This window comes from Mastacembelus armatus, chromosome 1, assembly GCF_900324485.2.
Source record: "Mastacembelus armatus chromosome 1, fMasArm1.2, whole genome shotgun sequence".
In the NCBI taxonomy this organism is placed as follows: domain Eukaryota; kingdom Metazoa; phylum Chordata; class Actinopteri; order Synbranchiformes; family Mastacembelidae; genus Mastacembelus; species Mastacembelus armatus.
The window spans coordinates 14,375,715-14,396,304 of record NC_046633.1 but is presented as its reverse complement, the minus strand read 5'-3'; the positions used below and the strand labels follow the sequence as shown (position 1 = coordinate 14,396,304).

Below are 20,590 nucleotides of genomic sequence, written 5' to 3'. Positions count from 1 at the left end.
TTATGTTTTGTTGACTTTGCAACGATGCATTTATACCCCTTGCACTCTTGGCTGACCGCATGTTGACATCATAAGTATATTGCACCAGAGGTCTCCAGGTCACCAGTAAATATGAAAGGACTGTAGTGACAGAGTTACAGGGGGCACCTCTCAATAGCCCCAGTGTACTAGTCCTGCAGAAAATGATGCTTTAATCAGTGCAGGAAAGGTCCTTTTTGAAAGGTCCCATTGATAACTATTGGGGCAGTGAGAAGTGTCGCCCCCCTAACCTTCCAATGGAAAACTGATTTCTCCCAATGTGGAGTAAAAGGTTAAGGTAGAATAATAAACACAGAAAAGCAGGCAAAGTATGGCTCAATGTTCCTCCATTATGAAAAAGTCAGAGACATAGGGGAGCAGAGTGGATGTGTTTCTTCCTCCTGATATTCAGTCCCTCACGTATGTTAGCATAAGGAAACTCATGAACTTTAATGCTTCACGGATGGCTTGGCACAAAACCACTCCCAGTCAGCAGTAGTAGGATTGATTTTGTTAGTTTTGTCAGCTGGTGCAGGGCAAAGGGCACACAACTTGGTCTGTGCATTATGGAGTTGTCAAACAAAACGGCTCGCACATGACCATGACCACATGACGTTTGGAAGAATTTGGTCAGGCTGAATTTAAATGACTGCTATTGTGAAAAACCTTTGTGATTTACCAAATGTCACCACCAGCACTTTAGGTTGTGTTTGATGCAATGGATCTCCTTGCTAATGCAAAGACGATCATCGCCATTTATGAGAATGAGATCTCATAGGGATCTGACTTCAGAGTGAGTCTGAAAAATTATTATTTGTATGGCCCTACTTTGCTGATTCCTTAATGTGTTCATTTGCACTGCCAGTCTCATGAATAAAACTGTCACAGGCAATACTAACAGACCAGCTATTTTAATATTCAGTAATCCTCTATCTCTGTTAGTATATGGAATGAAAGTAAAGTTTTCTTCACCAGGCTTTGATCTTTATAGAGTCCTTTGATGGTACTGTTTGAACCCAGTGTTTTCAGAGCAACCTGGAGCCTCTCCTGTCCAAACATTTATCTGGTGCAGAGACCCTGCTGCTCTCAGCAGCCCTGCTAACCCACGGGGAGAGAAACATAGATGACTGCTCTGAAACTGTTGGAGAGCACTTTACCCAAAGCTTTGGCAAAGGCTGCTTGGGATTCCAAGACAGTTTCCTAGTAATAACCAGAGCAAGCTGTGTTCCTGGAAACATCCTGGGCCTGGTTCTGGGCTGGCATCATAACGCGAGGGGCCACAGATGTTTCTTTGACTGACTTTGTTCATGTTTTGTCCCAAAAACCAATGCTTCGCACACAGTTTCCTTCTGCCAGCACTGCCTGTAAAATGATGAATTTGAATGGATCCAGTCAGATGTCTTTCAGTTCCAAAGTGCTTCAGCCAGTGTGAAGCCAGCAGCTTAGAGATTTTGCTATGGTAAAAAGAAATAGGAACCAGTGCTATTTTGTGGCCATCTGTGATAAAAAAGTCATTTACACAGAATGACCATATTAATGTGAAATGTGGCCAAAACTATCCTCCAGGGAGCCATTTTGACTCTACACTTTCATTCTGTTTAGAGAGCATTGGATCTTACTCTGTACACTTTTGGGAGACACTTTTTTGCACCTTTCTCTCTAAAATCCGTTGCCATTGTCCTACATTAGTTCTTTATTCGATGGCTATTTGAAAGGATGACGTTGTACTGCTGCAACTGTTACTGGCCTTTTGACAATTTTATCTGAACAATTGACAAGCTCCTAACTATCAGAAAGAAACAAAGATATAAGTAAATCCAACACTTATACATACACTTATAAGGACCTTATACATAAACATATCTGAACATATATGTATGCCACTTCATTTCACTGCATGTTTTTTCTATTGCCCATTTCCACACTTTTAGATATTGTCTATTCTTTCCACCCACCTATTTTTTTTTTTCTGTTTGTCCACTAAGAAACAGCTCATCTTCCTCGCCAGGATGTGACTGAATCCTCCTGGCTGCTGTACACTGATGTGGTTTTGTCTTAGTTTGTCTTCTTGTGGTTTTTGACTGGTGAGTCAAACTGTGTGTCCTTCTGTCAGCAATAGGCCGTCTGAGTTATTCGTCAGAAGGGAGGAAGCCTGAGACAGGGAGAGGAGCAGGTTAGCCTGAGGGTTAGGGAGGAAAGAAATTAGAGTAGGATGATGATGATAGTGGTGGTGATAATGAGGCAGAGGAGGACAGTGATAGAAGCTATGAAAGTGATTATGGTAATGAAAATGACAGCAATACTAGTGGAGTTAATGATTAAGATTCAGTCTGTTGATGCTGACGACACTGATGATGCAGATGTAAAACATGAAAGGTATTTCAAAATTGTGAGTTTTTACATGGTTGCGTATTAGAAAGAAGCCTTAATAAGCTTGTTTCCAAAACCTCTGAGGAGTGGGCGATTGCGCTCTGGGTGTCTGTCCTAGGTGGCCCCAAGAGAAATTGGTATATTTAAAGCTGCGGCATAGCTCACCAACTGAAAAAGACAGTGACTCACGCTTTTTACAAGGGTCTTTGATTTGTATTCTACACACACACACACACGCACGCATGCACACACACACACACACACACACACACACACACACACACACACACACACACACACACACACACAATGTTAATGTTACATCTCCCTACCATCTCTTTTTATTTAGTGTATTGTAGGTTGTGTTAGTCTAGTTTCTCACAGGCTCAGTGTTAAGGTTGATATTCAGTCGTATGTTGAAAACAGCTCCACATATGCCAACAGAAGGCTTTTGGCAAGCAGCAGCTTGGATTCCAAATAGAAACTTACACAGAAGCTCTGGTCAAAGCACTTAAAACAAAGGCCACTGAATTGGGAATCTCTACATGGGCCATTTGATGGAAACATCTGTGTACACCGCAAGGCATTATCGGTATGCCATCCTCAAGGATAGATTGCTAAATAGCAAGGCCACCAGCTCAGCCTGTTTGTCCTTGAAGTGTTCGCTGGGCATACTGTAACTCAACTGAATGAGGGAGCCCAGTGTTTCAGGTCGAGGATAAAGGACTGTTTTATTTTATTTATGGGTGTGTTTGAAAGAGAGAAAGGAGAGGGAAACATACTTTTTAGTCCCTGCAGAGAGGCAGATGAAGGACACTTACACACCAAACACAGGAGCTGTTCATGTGAGTTACAATCAAGAGCTTGACAGGATGTCTCAGGCCAGGTCCTTGCTTTTTTTGGGTGGGTGGGTGGGGGGGTATCCAGTATATGCCACAGCCATAGTGATGAATCAGAAGAGTGAAAATTTAAATTTAGGATGAATTAGACAGTTCAGTTATTTGATTAGAAGGTGACTAGAGCACAATTCAGGAATTAAGAAAGAAATAGATTTATATAAGATTATAGATTAGATTAATATAAGATACTTGATACAGGAAAATTATAATTTTATCAAAAAGTGTCACGTTAAATGTGAATAGAGAAGAAGAAGTTTTAGAGAAGTGCAGAAATGTTCTTACTGAAGCAAGATAAGTTAGCTTTACTATGGTAATAGGCCAGGTTATATTAGTGTCTTTAACCACAGCCTCAGTAGAACTGTCTGGAACAAAATATTGTTTATTATTTAAACCTAATTGTCAAACTTTGAGTGTGTGTCCAGAAGCTGGACAGAGCAGCAGATGAGTGAATAATGCCTGTCAATCGGTGCCCGAATGGCAGATATTAAATCTCCTATAATCCCTAAAATCCTTTTGATGAAACAGTAACTTCCAAAACCATACCACTTAATACCCAGATTTAGCACTGAGCCATCAATGGAACTTCTGCATTGAATATGGGCACCAGACGTGTTGGTTGCCACATGATCCACTCTTCCTACCCAGCATTAAATGCCGGACAAACATATGCATATTCTGTACTTCCCTCAATACTTTGTATAGTCCAAAATAGAACTAAACGTAGAGTGTGCATAGTTGACTCTGCTGCCATGTTAACACTGGTTGGTAACTGATAGATGTGAACAGAAATGAGGACATTGAAAGTAAATAATTATTTTTTCAGTTTCAACTCTTCACTTTCAATTTTGAAATTTTCAGTTTTAGTTTTGGATTTTTATGTTACAGTTTACCATTTTTCAGTTTCAACTCTTCACTTTCAATTTTGAAAATTTCAGTTTTAGTTTTGGATTTTTCTGTTACAGTTTACCATTTTTCAGTTTCAATTTTTTAACTTTTAAATTTTAAATTCTTCAAATCTCATTCCTTACGCTTGCTTCATGCGGTGTAGTCAACAGTACCATGCAGTACATGAAGACAAGACAAGTATTCTGACTTTTCTGGACACAAATCTCTTAAGCTAGGCACATTTGAAATCAGGTCAAGATGTTGACATCCATAGAACAACAAAGATTTGTCTGTTATTTTGTCATGCAGCAAATCACACAGCTTGTCTGTTCAGCATGACTTACACTGCAGTGTGCTGTAGTACACAGGCACATTGATCACTCTTGAATTAGAATCTTAGGTCTTTGCTACATTGATCCCATATGTTTACATGGAGTGTTTAGGCTGGCCTCTAAGTGTGTGCAGAAAAGGGGTAGTTCATGCCCCTCTGTGGGCTTTGTATGCTGGTTAAGAGCCCCCCCCCCCAGTGACTAGCAGCCTTGTATGGGCAGAGCAAGAAGTGCTGGGAGGTCATGAAGTAGTGCCAGATCTTTTCATGTCTTTTTTGGCACAACTCTGAAAAGACCATTGCGTGTTTGATCATCTATATTTTACTGTAGAATTTGTGTCTACATCTGTATCTTTCCTCTTTTGACTGCTCTTCCCCTGACTTTTGTTGCTGGTCATATTTGATCAAATGCAGTATGCATGAAGAATTCTTATACATACATAAACCCTCTCCACATTCACCCTATTTGCGTCCCCTGTTTACACTGTTACCTGTTATCTGGAGATATATGCAGCAGATGACAGATTGCTCTCTATTATTCTCTGTCCTGTTTTCTTTCATCATCTTTTCTCTGGGCTCAGTTGGCCAGCCCTCATGGATCTGTTGAGCTCAAGGTCTTCTCCACCGAATGAAACAGCGAGGAGAGGTGATGAAAACTTTAAAGTGCTTTATGCTGCTAGACATCTTTGGTAGCTATACCTCACACGGAGCCTTGAACAAAAAAGATGTTTTTTCTTTTTCATTACATTTCTAACTAAGCCTCAGCTGCCTTTGTTCACCATTATATAACTCACAGAGTATTTATTTTATTCTGTATATCTTGTTCAGAGAGGGCAGGGCTGTGTCTTGTCTTGGATTGAATATTGTTAAGTGCAGGGCAGATTGTACTGTTGAATGACTGAAGATTGCATCATAAGTGCAAATAAAATAAAAATGAATATGAAATGATATGAAGTGAATTGTTGTCCCAGATATAGAGGAATGAGAAAAGATACAGAATATGTTACATGACCTTTTGACATTTTTCCTCTCCTAAACATTAGAAAATAGTGTATATTAAATATCTCTGATTGACATCTATTAATGAAATCAACTCCTGCTTGATCACTGGCTTAAACATCTTGATATGTTATTTATACCACTTACCCAGAGAAACATCCATACAACAGATCTATACATTTAGTGTATTCTTCTTTACTGCTTTTGTTGACACATTGGTACATTTCTTGGGACATTACTGTCACCAACTTTCATTCATCTGAATAGTGTGAAATCATCTGGGATGTGCATGGTGTCCCCCATGTGCATCCTTGTGCCCCTGCCTGCGCAAGATACAAAACAAAACAAGAACTAAAAAAAACTGTGGTCCACCACCCCCATAGAGGTTAAAGATTCCACAGGCTTGAGAATGTGTAACAAACAGATACACCACTTTTCACAAGAGTTAAAAAAAAATTTCATTTTGTAAAGTTAAAAAACAGTCTTCCATCATCCCTGTCATTTCAACGTTCTTCTTCAGAGATTTTGCGCTATTACAGGACACCTCTGAAAACAATGACTGAACCTTTCTTTCCTTAGAGGCACACATCAGCACCACACAGAAGAGCTTTCTCAAAGAAAATGGCCGCACAATTACAATTATTTGCACTTGCCGTGTTACCAAATATATTTTCGCACTGACTTAATTTTGGTCACATGTGCAAATAAAATGGTCACAATTTTGAGCCCTTATCAACTTTTTTTGTACATGCATAGTACTTCCTTCATATAATTGTCTATTAATGATGATTGATATTAGGTTTTAGGCTAATTTCTAGGTAAATTTTTTTTAATTAGACTGTTTTTTGCTCATTTTCTGAATATGTAGTAGTTGCCACTTAACACAATAAAAGGGCATTCCAGGAAAATCCCATGCATTTTAAAGTTAATATGTTAATATTGATGAATATGTTTATTAACAGATCTAACACTATCTGTTTCTTCCTGGTGCTTGAATCCCCACTGAACTGGAATTCCAAAAAGGTGAAAACAAACATTCCTTAAAGTTTTTATCAGATATGCAGATTCTAGGACAGAAGTCCACAGCCTGTGCTTATCTATAGTATCGGTGGCAATGGCTTGTACTAGACCAATCAGTTCCCTGCTTCTGTCTTTAGGTTAATGAATAGTGGCTAGGTAAACAGTAGGCTGGACAGGACACAGAGTTTTAATGCAATATAGTCTGGTAGAAAAAGACAAAAAGATGAAACCAAGCTCGAGACACACAGAGATAAGAAATGTGAGTTCCCACCAGAATTCAAAGTGAAACCCAGGTGTCTAGCTCGTTGTTTTGCTGTCTCCATCAGTCTTTTCCTATTTGTCTATTCCTCCCTCCGCACACCGAACTCCTTACATCTTCCCTACTGCCTGACACACTTTATTCATATCTCATTCCTGCAATTTCTCAACCTATCTCTATCTCTCCCACTGCTTACATTTCATTCTCCTCTCCTCCATCTATCTCTATCTCACTTCAGAAACCCTTCGTTGCCTCCCACCTCGTTTGTGTCTTCTAAGCTAGTTTTCCTCAGCTGATCCACCACAATGTGCACACTCTTGAGGTCAAGTGCATTTATTTACAGGGTTACAGGCCACAGTGCCTGCTGCTATGGGATAGTATGTTTTGCATGCATGTATTTTAGTTAGTTAGTTTGTGTCTGTTGGAGCGTGCGTCTATGTATGTGTGTGTTTGTGATTGGGTCACTGTGTGATGCAATACGCACACTTCTCCTGATTAACCAGGCAGTCGTTCTATTACATGATGATCCAATTTTTCCCTACTGGGGCCTCTTCATCTTAGTCAGATTACATTTATAACATAGTCATACACCCACACACACACACACACACACACACACACAGACACACACACAGAAGGTTTAAAGGGAATAAAAGACATTCAAATTAAAACCCTGTATCAGACCAAAGCACCATTTACTCTTAAAAGTTATCCAGAGGGTGACCCCTGTGGAATTAATTTTGTCTAGGCCTTTATTAAGAAATGGAAAAGAAGTCTGTGTCTGCAAACCAGCCGACAGGAAGAGCAACCCCAAACCACTGCCTCTATAAAATAGCACAGTAAATAACTTTGAGTAAGACGGTAAAATACTTTTGGTAGGACAGTACTGCTGGCCTTTAGGTTTAAATATAGTTTTAGTGTGCAGTTTCAATTGATCTTTATAGTCTCCAGTAGCAGTGGGCAAATTGCATTTAGACAATACAGCTTTTAAAAGTTAACATAAACATTATTTACACATTTTTAATTGTGCATTTATTTGTGCAGCATTCATTGCTGAAGACAAATGACCTTCTGCCAACTTTGTGGTATGTAATGTAAGCAAATGCTAACTAACAGACTTGCTAGCTGGCTAGCTAAACTGCTAACCAAAATAACAAATGTTTCCCAATTGTTAGGTATATGTTATTAGTTTATTTGTTGTTTAGTACAGGCAGGCAAAGAGGCACAGTAGAATTCCAGTTAAACAGCTTAGTGTGCGCTTAGCCTACATCTTTCAAACTGTAAAACAGTCATGGGTAACAAATTGCAGTTTTTTTTCCTTCATCCTTGCCCTACTTTCGTTGTCATTTACTAACTTGACATGACAAAAGTAGTTTATTTCAATTCACTTTTTCTTTCCTTCTCTCAGCTCACTCATGGTTATATTCCAAACCTCACTACTCATTTCCCTTCCACACCCTTAAAAATGTGGGGTATAGAGTGCACCGAGCACCATCACACACCCAAGCTTGTTTCTAGTTTTTATGGGGACATTACATTGACTTACATTAATTTCTTTGTGACTTAACTTTAACCATAACAAGTAGCTGTATAGCCCTATCCATTATCATAACATTAACCTGACCCTAATCTCATCCTACATTTTAACTAAGTTGACTCTTTAAAATTCAGTGATTTTATCTCAGGACCTGGATTTTATCTTTGTGAGAAAACTGAGTCCCCACGTCAAAACATGATACACACACAGATATTCATAGCAAGGGCATTGCCATCTGATTCACCCTATCTCACAGAGACTGTGGTTTGGCCACGCTGCTCAAAGTTTGTCCTGGCTGTCAGCATGGAAACTCCTGAGACTGTCAGCATGGCTAAATTAGGTCCAATGCTACTCTGTTGGTGCTGAACGCTGGCACAGGTGAGAGCCCTTCCTCTCTGCCTTTGCCTGTAGTGAACTGTAAGTTGGCTGGCCTACTTAACCCAAACTAAAGCAGTCAGTGTGTAAGTCGACAGGATTCTTTTGCTCACATTGAGGTTGCAGCTGCTCTGAAAAGCAGAGCCGTTGCTCAGGCAGACCTCCACCAAGTACCCGAGGTGGTAAATGGCCTGAAAATACCACTGGAACATTTAACTAGTGATCATATAAATATGAAGGAAAGTTAAACTTTGGACACAAATGAAGTGCAATGCTCGCAGAATAAAATGGTTGAGCCATGTTTTTGTTTGTTTTACCTTTAAAACTATAATTTATTGTGACCTAAAATAAACATTCATTTCTGGCCTAAAACCTGTGAATTACAGTATGTGCGGTGAAAAGACAATGCCTACTAGATTTTTAATCTCTTCTAGTCTTGTTTGCTCACTGGACCTATTCTGTCTTTTTAAGATTTTCTCATTGCTTATGCTGTTTTATCTGTTGAGTTAATGAATTTTTAATGACTGTGCTTAAGACATTCCGTTGTCTGAACTTATATCATTACCTTTGCTGAAACTGAGAGATGGAGCTATAGCGAGAGAGAGAGAACGAGAGATGTAGGGTTCTGTGTAAATCTAGAGGTTGAATCATGGCAACTGCACTTCTAGTTTTAAGGTTGAAATGTTTCACTACTCATCCCAGTAGCTTCAGCAGTCTGAGGGATAGCTGGTATGGAATCTCAGATTACATCCATTTAAAGGACACAGGACTCTCATTTGAAGACAGTGATGTATGATGATGATGTGATGTATTTTGGACAGAGAAGATAGATGGTTTGAGAGAGGAGTGAGAGAACCGATACATGTTCAAGTGAAAAAACCCTCCCTTAACAGGGGTGGGGGGCTCAGACATAACTTATCCTTAATCTACCAAGCTGCCCTTTCATGTGTTCCCAGGAAGTTAAGGAACACGTCAACTGTCTTTCGGGGAGAACACACTTTACACCCAGTTTGTGGTTCATGGGGGTCACAAGAGTCACCCATTAAGTCCTAATGACCCTCACTTGTGCTCACTTCTTGTTATTTACCTAACGAGCCTATTCAGGCCAGGTGTGAAGTGAAACCAACTCAGGAATGTGGCTCTAGCGACTCTTGCCCCAGTTACAAAGTCCACCTAATAAGCCTATTTAGGCTAGGGAGGGAGTGAAACCAAGCTGAATGATAAATTTGAGATTTCATACCAGCTTTACCTCAGACTGAGGAAGCTGCTTAGATGAGTAGTGAAATGTTTTGACCTTAAAACTCGGAGTCCAGTTGCCATGACTCAACCTCAAGATAACTTCACCTGGACAGCTGTGAATCTTCAGACATATTTCTGTGTAAATGTAAATGTAAGCAATGATTTGAAAGCTACATTTGCCTGTCAAGGTTATCTTCTAGCAGACAAGGGTTTAACACAATTGGCAAACTGACTCACAAGTCTTTAATGCGTTTCGTGTGATCTAATGCAATTAAATTACTCTATGCAGTTTCCCTGAAAATCCATCATCAGCACCTTCAAGTGCGATTTACAGCCTTATTCTAAAGATAAATATGCAATATAAAATTGCTGGTTAAGAGTAATGGTGCTGAAAACAAATTCACTGATTCATGGTTGAAGTAGCCTGCCTTGCCTAAGGTTTTTCAATCCTGCTGTTTGTTTGGAGTGTTTGTTACCTTACACCAACTTTGGGAATTTGTGACGGGCCTATTTCACTCATTTCTAGCAAATACACATTATTATCAACACATTATTGGCAATGGAAAGATATGTTTTTCAGCCACCAGCATCCTTCACACTATTGAAAAGAAAATCTTGTATCTATATGATGCCATCTGATATACATCAGATCACATGAGACCATGTTTTAAATTAGACTGAATTCCAGTTCAGCCCCTGGAGAATGTGAGCTCCCATTCTACTGAGGGTGTTTCCCATAGCTTGTCCTAGAGCCTAGCAACAGACAAAAGTTATCATATCCCTGCACCTGTTGTCTTATTGAAACTAAGAAGAGCCTGACTTGCCACAAGTGCTGACATCTCCCGGAACAGAGTTGAGATTTTTAGAGTGGATCCAACCCTCACTCAACTCCTACATACACACTCACTGCATAAAAGCAAAATATAAAGCGCCAACTCTGGGGAGTGATTTGTCCATGTTGCCAGTTTATATTTAGAGGCACAATTGTCAGTGATTGTGGCTGGAAAGGAATGCCTTACCCCCTCAAGCTCAAGACATCTGCCTCTCTGGAAACTGGATACTGCCGGGTGCTAATGCATGTTCAGTCTTGATTTGTGTTGTACCTTAGTTTCTATCCTTCTGTCTTTAGGAGTTCAGCTAATAGAGAAATCACTATTCTTTTTTTAATAGATGGACTCAGTCTGGCAAAGATATGTGCAGAATTTTTCATCTTCAGGCAGTGTTCCCCAGGAAACATGTCTTCATCATTAATTGTATGTTTGCTTGCAGCCAGGGACAGCAAGAGCAATAAGCTTATCATGTCTTCAGAGCAGTGAGAACAAACATGCAGAGTCTGTGGCCTATTGCTCACTATTACCATGTTGCTGTTGAAATCGTGCAAGGATCACATGGTTGCCTTGTCATGCTGGTCATGAGTTGTTCCAGAGGTTCAGTGTGCTACTGTAAAGCCCAGGGTAAACACTTGCAGTCACATGACCACTAACAGGAAGTGAGGCATCAGTCCCATGCACAACATTGGCATCCCCCTAAGTTTATGCCAACTGAGTCTCACAGATCCTTATATGGAGGCTCTATTCTTAGCACATGTGCATGATATGCAGGAGGTGCTGCCATTTGCCTTATTCTAAGTACAGTGCAAAACCATCCCTGTTGTCAGTTGTTCATGTACATGTTTCAGGTTGTAGTTTAGAGAGAGGAAGGTTGTTTTCATTATTTTTGGCTTTTATATTTGTCGTACTATACATTGTAATGGGTATTATTGTCTATGTTCAGACTTTTGCTGATTAAACAATTAATTTAATATTCTGTAAACGAATCAACAGATTAGATTGGCAGCCCATCCAGGGTATTCCCCACCTCTCACCCAATGTCAGTTTGGATTGGCTCCAGCCAAAGGTTAGTTAGTTAGTTGCAGCCTTTCTCAAGACTGCAGATCTTCACAGGTTCACATATGCCATACTTAAGGAGAAGGTCTGTTAATAACTTCTGATCCCAGTCCTGGTCCTGATCTTGCTGCACTGACATAGGTCCTTAGTATTTGTCAGTACTTCTAACACCAAAACTGGGCAGATGAAATCAGCTCTGCTGTGATTAAGGTCTTTTCATGTTGACATTTTGCATTGTCTATTCTGTCAAGACTGACTGCCTTTAGGTATATTTCTTTTTTTTTTTTTTAAAGCACTTAGAGCATGTTTTCATGAATACTACACATCTAAATGAGATTTAGAAATGTCCATTCTGTCATATTTATCAGTATCAATCATGACCAGAAAGGCTGATTTGTCTTCCGTTTATTATTTTTTACTTGCATATCTTGCAGTATTACATTCATTTTTTATGTTTAAACTAATGCTCTTAAATAGCCCAGTTTAAGTAGTCCAGTATTAAATGTGGTAAGGAAATGCTACCGACAAAATCCTAGTCTCCCTGAAGGTGTAATGTGTAAGAGCTTTGCAGAAAAAGGAGTAGAAACATATGAATTGGACAGTAGAGTAGACAGTAGGTCATATTAATCAGTAGTCACTCTGACAAAAGATAAAAGAACCTCATCATCTTGCTTTTTTTTACCTGACTGCCAACATTTACATTAGTGGTCCAGAGCTGCACAGAATCATCCAATCACGTTCCTTCACAATTCTTCTTCACACTCTCTGTGCTGGTTACCAAGGAGACAGAGACAGTGAAGTCTGGAGAGGGGAGCAGTGGTTTGGCATGAGTGTTTTTTTTTAACTTATTTTATTTCTTTTACTTATCTTGACATGCTGGGATTAAAATATTACAGTAAGCCAATGGACTAATTCATGTGGGATTTGTCATATTACAAGCAAATGAGATGACACACGAGTCCTGAGATTTCACTTTTACAGTGTGTATGCATGCATGTAAAAGAGCTGTGTCACTTGCTCTGTCACCTAACGCCCACTGTCCCACCTGTTTTCGCCATTTCTCTCACCCTGTGATCCCACAATTCCTGGGGGTATGTGAGCATGCTTCCTCTTGCCAGTAATCTGTCAGCAGGGACAGGAATGTGTGTATTTTGGGGTGAGCTTGAACTAACACGGAGACACTTTGAGTAATGAGCTGACCTTGATCCAAGTGGGCCATTGTAGTTTAGAAAGGAGAACAAGAGAGGCAGGGGACTCACTTAGTGTTGAACTCTGAAAAAACTCTGCTGATTGAAGATGACGTGGGCTGAGAGCTGACGTGTCAAGCCTTGGAGATGCTTCTGTCCTTCCCAGTTCTTGCACCTGAACATGCACACAAAAATATACATGCTCACACAACCATGGACTAAGTGCAATTATTTTGCACCTCACATTACATCTTGTTATTCATTTTTGGTAAGAAGGCAAAAAAAAGGGTGTAGTTACATTTTAGATCTGCTGCAAATTCAGCTTCTGTGCTAAATGTTTGTTTGCTGGTACATCATCTCTTCATCCCTACATGTCTCTCAGTGGGTTGTAAACTCAGCAGGTTTTTTTTTTCTCAAGCAGCATGTGTGAGGAGGGGGATGGAGGGGGGGTTGGTCTGCCGTACTCTGTGCTGTTGCAGCAGCAAAAGTTATGGTATGGATGCGGATCTTAAGAAAGATTTTTGGGAGACAGACCATGAATCTGGATTGTGGCCTCTGTAGAAATGGTTCTCTCATTTCTGGTGTCCTCTCACTCTCCAGCCAAGTGGAACCGGGTTAAAAAAATAAAAAACTACAAAAACGTGGATGCACATTAACACATCAACAGAAAGAACTGGAACTGGGTACAGGGCACTGCACTGGAGATTTATTTTTTATGTGTGTCTACATGTCTCCATATTTCCAGATCTCCACCAGGTTGTTTGCTCACTTAGCTCCCCTGGGTCTCTTACAGCAAATACAGATACAACTGATTTCTCCTCTAACCTCTTTTTTGTAATCATATTCCTGCATGCATATATTGTATAGGCACACATGCACACTCTCTTTCCTACTCACCCTCTCTGATTATTGTTGGAAACTGTTTGCTGCAGTGCTGTACAGTACATCTGGCTGCTGTCTGCATCTTTCTTCTGCTTTGCTTTTACTTTCTCTCTAATCCCTCTCCTGAATGATTTATATGAAGGGTGAAACAAGGTAAACGCAATAGGGCTGACACACTCGTCTACACCTCCTGAACTCTGCTGTGTCTTTTTCTCTCTCATCCACTTCTTTACTGTTACCTTACTTTGTCTCTCTTTTTTTTTGTCTCCATCCATCCACTCCATCCTCCCTTTCTCCTTCTTTCTGACTGCACTTCCATAACTCCACTGTCAGCACTTTTCCTCTCTCCATGTTAGCATTGCTGTGCTTTCTGAATAAATCTGAGCTACTGTGACTGCTATGAACCCCAAAGCTTACTGAGCTGCCCTTGGGACAAAAGGCGTGTAGATTTTTAGAATATGTGTAATACGCTTATGCTGATTTGTGATTAAGTGCAAGCCAAGTGCTGCGCATCCACTGTGAAGCAAAAACATGTCACTTGATCCTTCCTGGTAAAAATAAAAAGTTAATAATTTCTTATTTGTCCATAGATGCCTTTCTTGCCGCATAATAGGCCAGCTGAAATAAATCACCAAATGCTGAAACATTATGAGCTATGATACTTTATGGCTGAGATGTTGTTTGGGATTGCATTCCCAAATAAAATGCTTGTATACTTAAAACTGCTGAATGAATACAACAGGACTGTACTAAATGTGGAGAAATGCACCATCTAGTTGTTTTATTTGCATTTTGTGTGTTTTTAGCTGGCCAGTGTTATGGAATTAGCTGTGATTGAACCATTTGGTTTCACTGTGAGGACAGATTTTATGGAGTCCTGTGTGCAGTTATCACAGCTGAGGTAGCTGTTGATGGTCATTAAACTCCAAACTGCCTGCTTGTTTATGGTTATAAGGGAAAATGCTAATTCGCTTTCCTGTTTAGAATCATATGTGACAAGCAGTACCACTTCTTTATCTGTGCATTTAGTATGGCACTAGGAGAGTTGGTCTAGTTAATTAGCTTATGTTAGCATAAATACTGGAAGTGCTAGCAGAGCATCAGCTTTAAAGCTCACTAATTAGCACGTATCTTGATTATTTAATCTTTGCACAATCTGAAATGCAAAAATGGAAACGTGCGGGTTTAGAGTGAGCTACATGCCGGAAATATTTCTTGACAAGCAGTTGTTTGCCTTGCACTCCTGGTACTGCAGGCATATTCCAGCTATACTTAACATGTAAGACATGAGATTCATATTGATTCATAATCACTCTGGGAAAGAAAGCAGATAAGCAGATTTTACGAAATGTTGGACATAAAACATTTTTTTTTCTTTGTACTACAGATGCAGATACTTGACAAGTTCCCAATTGAGGGAGGGCAGAAAGACCCAAAGAAGAGGATCATCCCATTTCTCCCTGGTAATAACCTGCTCCTGAGCTCCAGTTATCAGAACAGGCTCCCGTATCAATAATGTATGACTGGCCCTCTTGTCAATAAAAGCTGGTTACTGATGTCTGCCTTGTGCTGCACGTGTGTGCTGCATCTTATAAGCGTGTATATGTGTATAGATCTGTGTTACCATGTTCCTGCTGACAAGGTGTTGTCTTTGATTTTTAAATCTCAGCTGTCTTTGCATGCCTGTATATCTTTGTGTTTTTATTGATTTCCATCTAAGGTTTTAGTTGTGCATGTAATTATATGGAGTATTTGTGTGTCCTTGTATTGCTTCAAGTTATGTCATGAATGCTCTTTTCTCCTGCTGTAAGTCATGGCCTGACATTCAGACTCATGATGACCAACGGTTACAGTGTGGCAGTTATCGATGATGGTGTTTGTGGCAGTTCAGTGTCCAGGCCGAAAGGGCTGACAGTGATTCTGCTAATTTGTGCTCTGTTAAAGCCCTGTGGCCAACACATGGTCCCAACATCTACTGTAAATGCATCTGTATCCCCCCTTCTGAAGCCCTCTTCGTTCTGTGATTTGTCATCTCTCTTGCTGACACATACTCATAAACAATTTGGAAGCCAGCCAAACATCCTCCTACGCTTTTCTATGATGCCAGTGCCAAAAAATTCAAACAGGACTGACTCTCTGATTGTTTAAGAACACTTAAACTGCTCTTTCACAATGACACTGACAGAATTCAGTAAACCCCAGGACAGTAATTTGGTAAAAAGCTGCATGATTACCAATAAACTTCTCCAGACAGGAATCTCTAACAAGTATTCAGCAGTGGTTACATAAATAAGGTCAGATTGTTAGGGCATTTATTTATTTATTCATTTCTATGAAGTTGTATGTAAACCTCATGTCTTCTTTGATACCTATTAAAATAACTTCCTATAGGCTATAAAACATACAAACCTGGCGCAGAAATTTAGTGAGATTTTTAATCTACTTATTTTGTGATCAGACAGCACCTGTTTTCAGTCAAAATTTTGCTAAATGAAATGGGATAGTTCTATTTGTACTAATGTTCACATCTGAGAATATTGGCTTATTTTGTATTGATACATCATCTGGTACAAAATTATAAATGACATCAAAACATTTGAAATAGTGCCTAGCCCTTGTTTGGTACTACTACTAGCAATAATACTAATGCTAACTACTATAATACTAATATTCAAGCTTAATTGATGTAAATATTAGTGTCAAAGGGTCATACTGTCTAAGCCAGAGTTGTACTTGTCAGGAAGCCCTGGTTAAAATGTCTAAAACATTTTCGTCAACAAGGTGAATGTGTAACATTATCCTAATGTTTATTTTCATTCATGAATAGCACCTCCAAAGGAGCTAATTATGGAACAAACATAATTTTACACTTCTGAAACATGATGAAGTGCATACAGTTTCATTTCATTGCAGGGTTTTGGCAATGTTAGTGTCCTCTATGAGTGACTGAAAGGATGGTCTAAGATGCGTGACCCGTTCATTGATTTAGAAAGCCTTGTCACAGGCAGAGGCCATGGAATCCTGGGGACTTTGGTGTGGGACTGAAATTGATCGATTCATGTACAATCACTGCTGTGCATTACAGATTTATTGTAAGGCATTATACTCTAGAGTCTACACTGCAAAGTCAGTTTTGTGTGTTTTAAAATTCATGTGTCAGGTAGTTACTCCTCTCTTCTCCTTGGCTTTTTTAATTTTTTTCTTTCTATCTATCATTGAACCTTTCCTAAATTTTTCTTCAGATTCACTCTCTACTCCATGTTGATGGTATTCTCTTTCCTTTCTCTCAGGCAAAATCCTGTTCCGGAGGAGTCATGTGCGGGATGTGGCCATGAAGCGGCTGCGTTTCATCGATGACTATTGCAGGGTAAAAAGGCCTTACTGTAAACATCCTTCAGTTACCATCTGACTCTAGAGGATTTCCCCAGTCTGTGAGGGTTCTGAGGTCACAGCCCATACTATATTTTCACATGCTTTAAGCATGGGACATTTGTGGACATAGAAGAGTGTATAGAATGCTCACAGTGAAGCGCTATATATAAGTGGTATTCTCAGACTTCTGGAGAGATCTTGATGTGCTCTGACACTTTAGCTTTCTGAGGCTGTGAAGGGCTTGACTTGGTGGGAAAATGGAATGATCTTTTGCTACTGTGGTTAAAGAGTTGTTTATTTTAATCAGTGTCACAGAGCCAGGGCAACCTAATTGTGCATCTAACTTCTCACTCACTTCATGACATGAAACAGACTTTCAGTTCTTCCATTGTTTTAAAGTCCCTCTCTCTAACGACATTATTTATTTATTCATTGCTATGCCACATTCTCATTTGATACAATTAGGAAACCATGTTTTCCTCCAAATTAGCATTCCCTTCCCAAAAGAAACCTTTAACAGCCTTTTGTCATAGTCCAGTGCAGACCTGCCTTATCACTTCCTATTCTCTCAATAGTTTTACTTTTTAGTTTTTTATTTATCCCAGATTTTCATTTACATTTTATCTTCATGTCCTCCTCACTTCCTTCCTTCCTCTTGGCACAAAGCCTCAGTGACAATAGGGAGAGATTGCATAACATCAGATTTGGGTTTTTATGTTTGTCTCTAAACACCCAATTAGGTAGCAGTATTGTTGGCCTTGCATTAGGAAAGGTTAGCTACAGTATCATCTTGATAATTGGGACCAAAAAAGCAATTATACAGATATGAAATGAACCCAATTCTTAGCTCAGCACAAGCAGCACTTTACAAAGAAAGAACCCAAATAACCTGGAGCGCTCTAAGGTTTATAGTTGGCATTACAAGAGTATTTTTTTTTTAGCCCCACAGTGTGGAGTATGCCACACTGTTTAGCTCCCACATCCTGTTTATTAGGGAAACAACAGAGAGCAGGAGTAATTACCCAGGGATCTCTAAGGATCTGCTCTCTGCAGAGTGAGGGATGTTGAGCCTAGCCAGCTGTGGGTGCACTCTGAGATACGGCCTGTCACAACCACCAGGATTTTTCAATAACATAAAATCTGATAAATGTTATATGAAGGTAGCTCAGACTATGCCACTTTAAATGAAAGGTCTACATTGTTCATGTGTCGTTGCATAACCAGGTACTATACATGAGCTATGCCTTTTGTGATAGCTGAGCAGGTCATTAAATATTGATGATTAGTCAGACATATGATCCTTTCTATGGCTGTAGTGTGGTTTGTTAGTGAGATAATGGTGGAGGAAGAATGGCAGATTACCTTTACCATTTTATTTTACAAATTATTTTCACTATATTTAAGGTGAACAATATAGACCTCAGTCGTAATATAGTTCCTTAATGAAACACAACTACACTTGTCAATTTTGTGTGTGTGTGTATACAGTTTACCCTCCTAGGGGCAGTGGAAGAAACAGGCTCCCAACAGAACATTAGCGTATTCTCATATTATATCGTTACTGTACAAGCAAATGGGCTCGTGAACAGTTGTTTGATGGATATTTATACATCCGGCAGGCATAGAGCTTTCTTGCTGAATGCCTTTGGCTTTGGTTTTAGAAGCTATCTTCAATAGCCACTGTGAGGTTTTTGATACTGGACAAGTAGTGTGCAGCTGGTCCTTCAGATTTTTCTCCAAGAACAAACGTCTTCATTTAGACAAAAAGTTGTTGAGAGTTGCACGGAAAATAATTAAAACTTAGCTTATAAAAGCTTAAAGGCTCTGTAAAGGGGAACAGCAAAGTTGGATGGTAATTCTCTGTTGGCTTTTTTCTTTGTGATTTGATCCATTTTTAATACAAAAAATATTGATTTGTGGAGAAGCAGTGTACTTGCAAAAAAGCAAATAAATCAAATGATTCATTTTAATTATATAGGCTGTGGTCTCCTAAATGGTCTATTGCCTGTTTCTCTGTGTAGGCGCTGGTACGACTCCCCCCTCAGATTTCTCAGAGCGAGGAGGTGCTGCGTTTCTTTGAGACGAAAGCCGAGGACATCAATCCGCCAGTGGAGTGAGTTGCACATCCTGTACACCACAAACACCAACATGTACACATTGTACATGTATGTGTGCACTGTATATGTTATTGTATATGTAGAGACCAGCTTTGGCAGAAGAAAGAATTACTATGACCCCCTTTTTCCGACCTACACAGGATGGTATTGAAAGTGAAAGTGCTACGATTAAAGCAACAATATGTCACTTAAGAAGGAAAAAAATTAAGCATTTGTCCTTTTGCAAATTAAGTTTAAAAGTGGTACTTAATACTTAAGTCTTACATATTGTAGGTATTAATGTGTACAGTAACTGAAAATATCGGCTTGCTAACTTTATGGCTCTTTACCTGTGTTACTCCCATATGCTACTGACAATGATTTAGCATCTCATGATATACATTTATCAGATTCTGTTATCAAAACTGCAAAACCTGTGATGCCATCTGACAGACATCTGTCTCAAGAAAGTGGAGAAAAATTCACTGTTTTGCTGATCTGTAACTGTGACTTGTGGCAGCTGTTCAACAAAAATAGCATAGCTTCACTCTAAGACCTAGCTAATGCAACTTTTGAGGATGTGCTCTGTTTTTGAAAAGATGAAGTCTATTGTTTCAGCAGCTAAAAACAGTCAGCACCGTAGGCTCATTTTTGTGACACACATTGAAGTTGTCAGTGAAATACTGGACTAAATTAGGTTGCACAGTTTAAGTTTTACTCATCATTAATTTAAACCATTTCCTACTACTGAAATGAAATGAAAAGGTTCACAGCACCATTCCAGACACGATCATCCCTGTCCATTTAAACTCATGGTTGTGAACTCTGTGTTGATATCAACAAGCTTGGTTGTGGTTGTGTCTGAACACTTCTCTGCTGGTGGAATTTGTGATTGTAAAGTGCTGGCCTTACTACATCCAGCAGGAGTTCATCACAATTGTTACTGTAGCAGTCATGTTTCCACCCAAGTGCTTAGGAAATAGAAGCACTGCAAGAGCCGAACAGTGGCATCAGCAATGACCAAACAGCACAACCTGATGCATTTGTCATTCTCACTGGTGACTTAAATTTAGAGAGCGGGTTTGCTGAAATTCTACCAGCGTGTCAAGCCTATTTACATTCAGGTTGTTCGTCATTCTTACTCAAGACTGTGCGGTGTTCACATATATTCATTTTTAGTTTACAATTTTTATGTGGAAATGACAATAAACCTGAACCTGAGCCGGATAGTGAATTTC

At 39.5% G+C, this 20,590-nt stretch overlaps 1 protein-coding gene across 4 annotated transcripts in view; it reads left to right on the top strand.

Moving 5' to 3' along the window:
* sh3pxd2aa (SH3 and PX domains 2Aa) overlaps positions 1-20,590 on the top strand; it is a 91,916-nt gene that overhangs the window by 11,994 nt on the left and 59,332 nt on the right. For all 4 annotated transcript variants that reach the window (XM_026304106.1, XM_026304105.1, XM_026304104.1 and 1 more), the window contains exons 3-5: positions 15,272-15,347; positions 17,175-17,251; positions 19,278-19,369. In XM_026304106.1, coding sequence (XP_026159891.1) covers positions 15,272-15,347; positions 17,175-17,251; positions 19,278-19,369 — 245 coding nt within the window. The remainder of the gene's footprint in view (positions 1-15,271; positions 15,348-17,174; positions 17,252-19,277; positions 19,370-20,590) is intronic.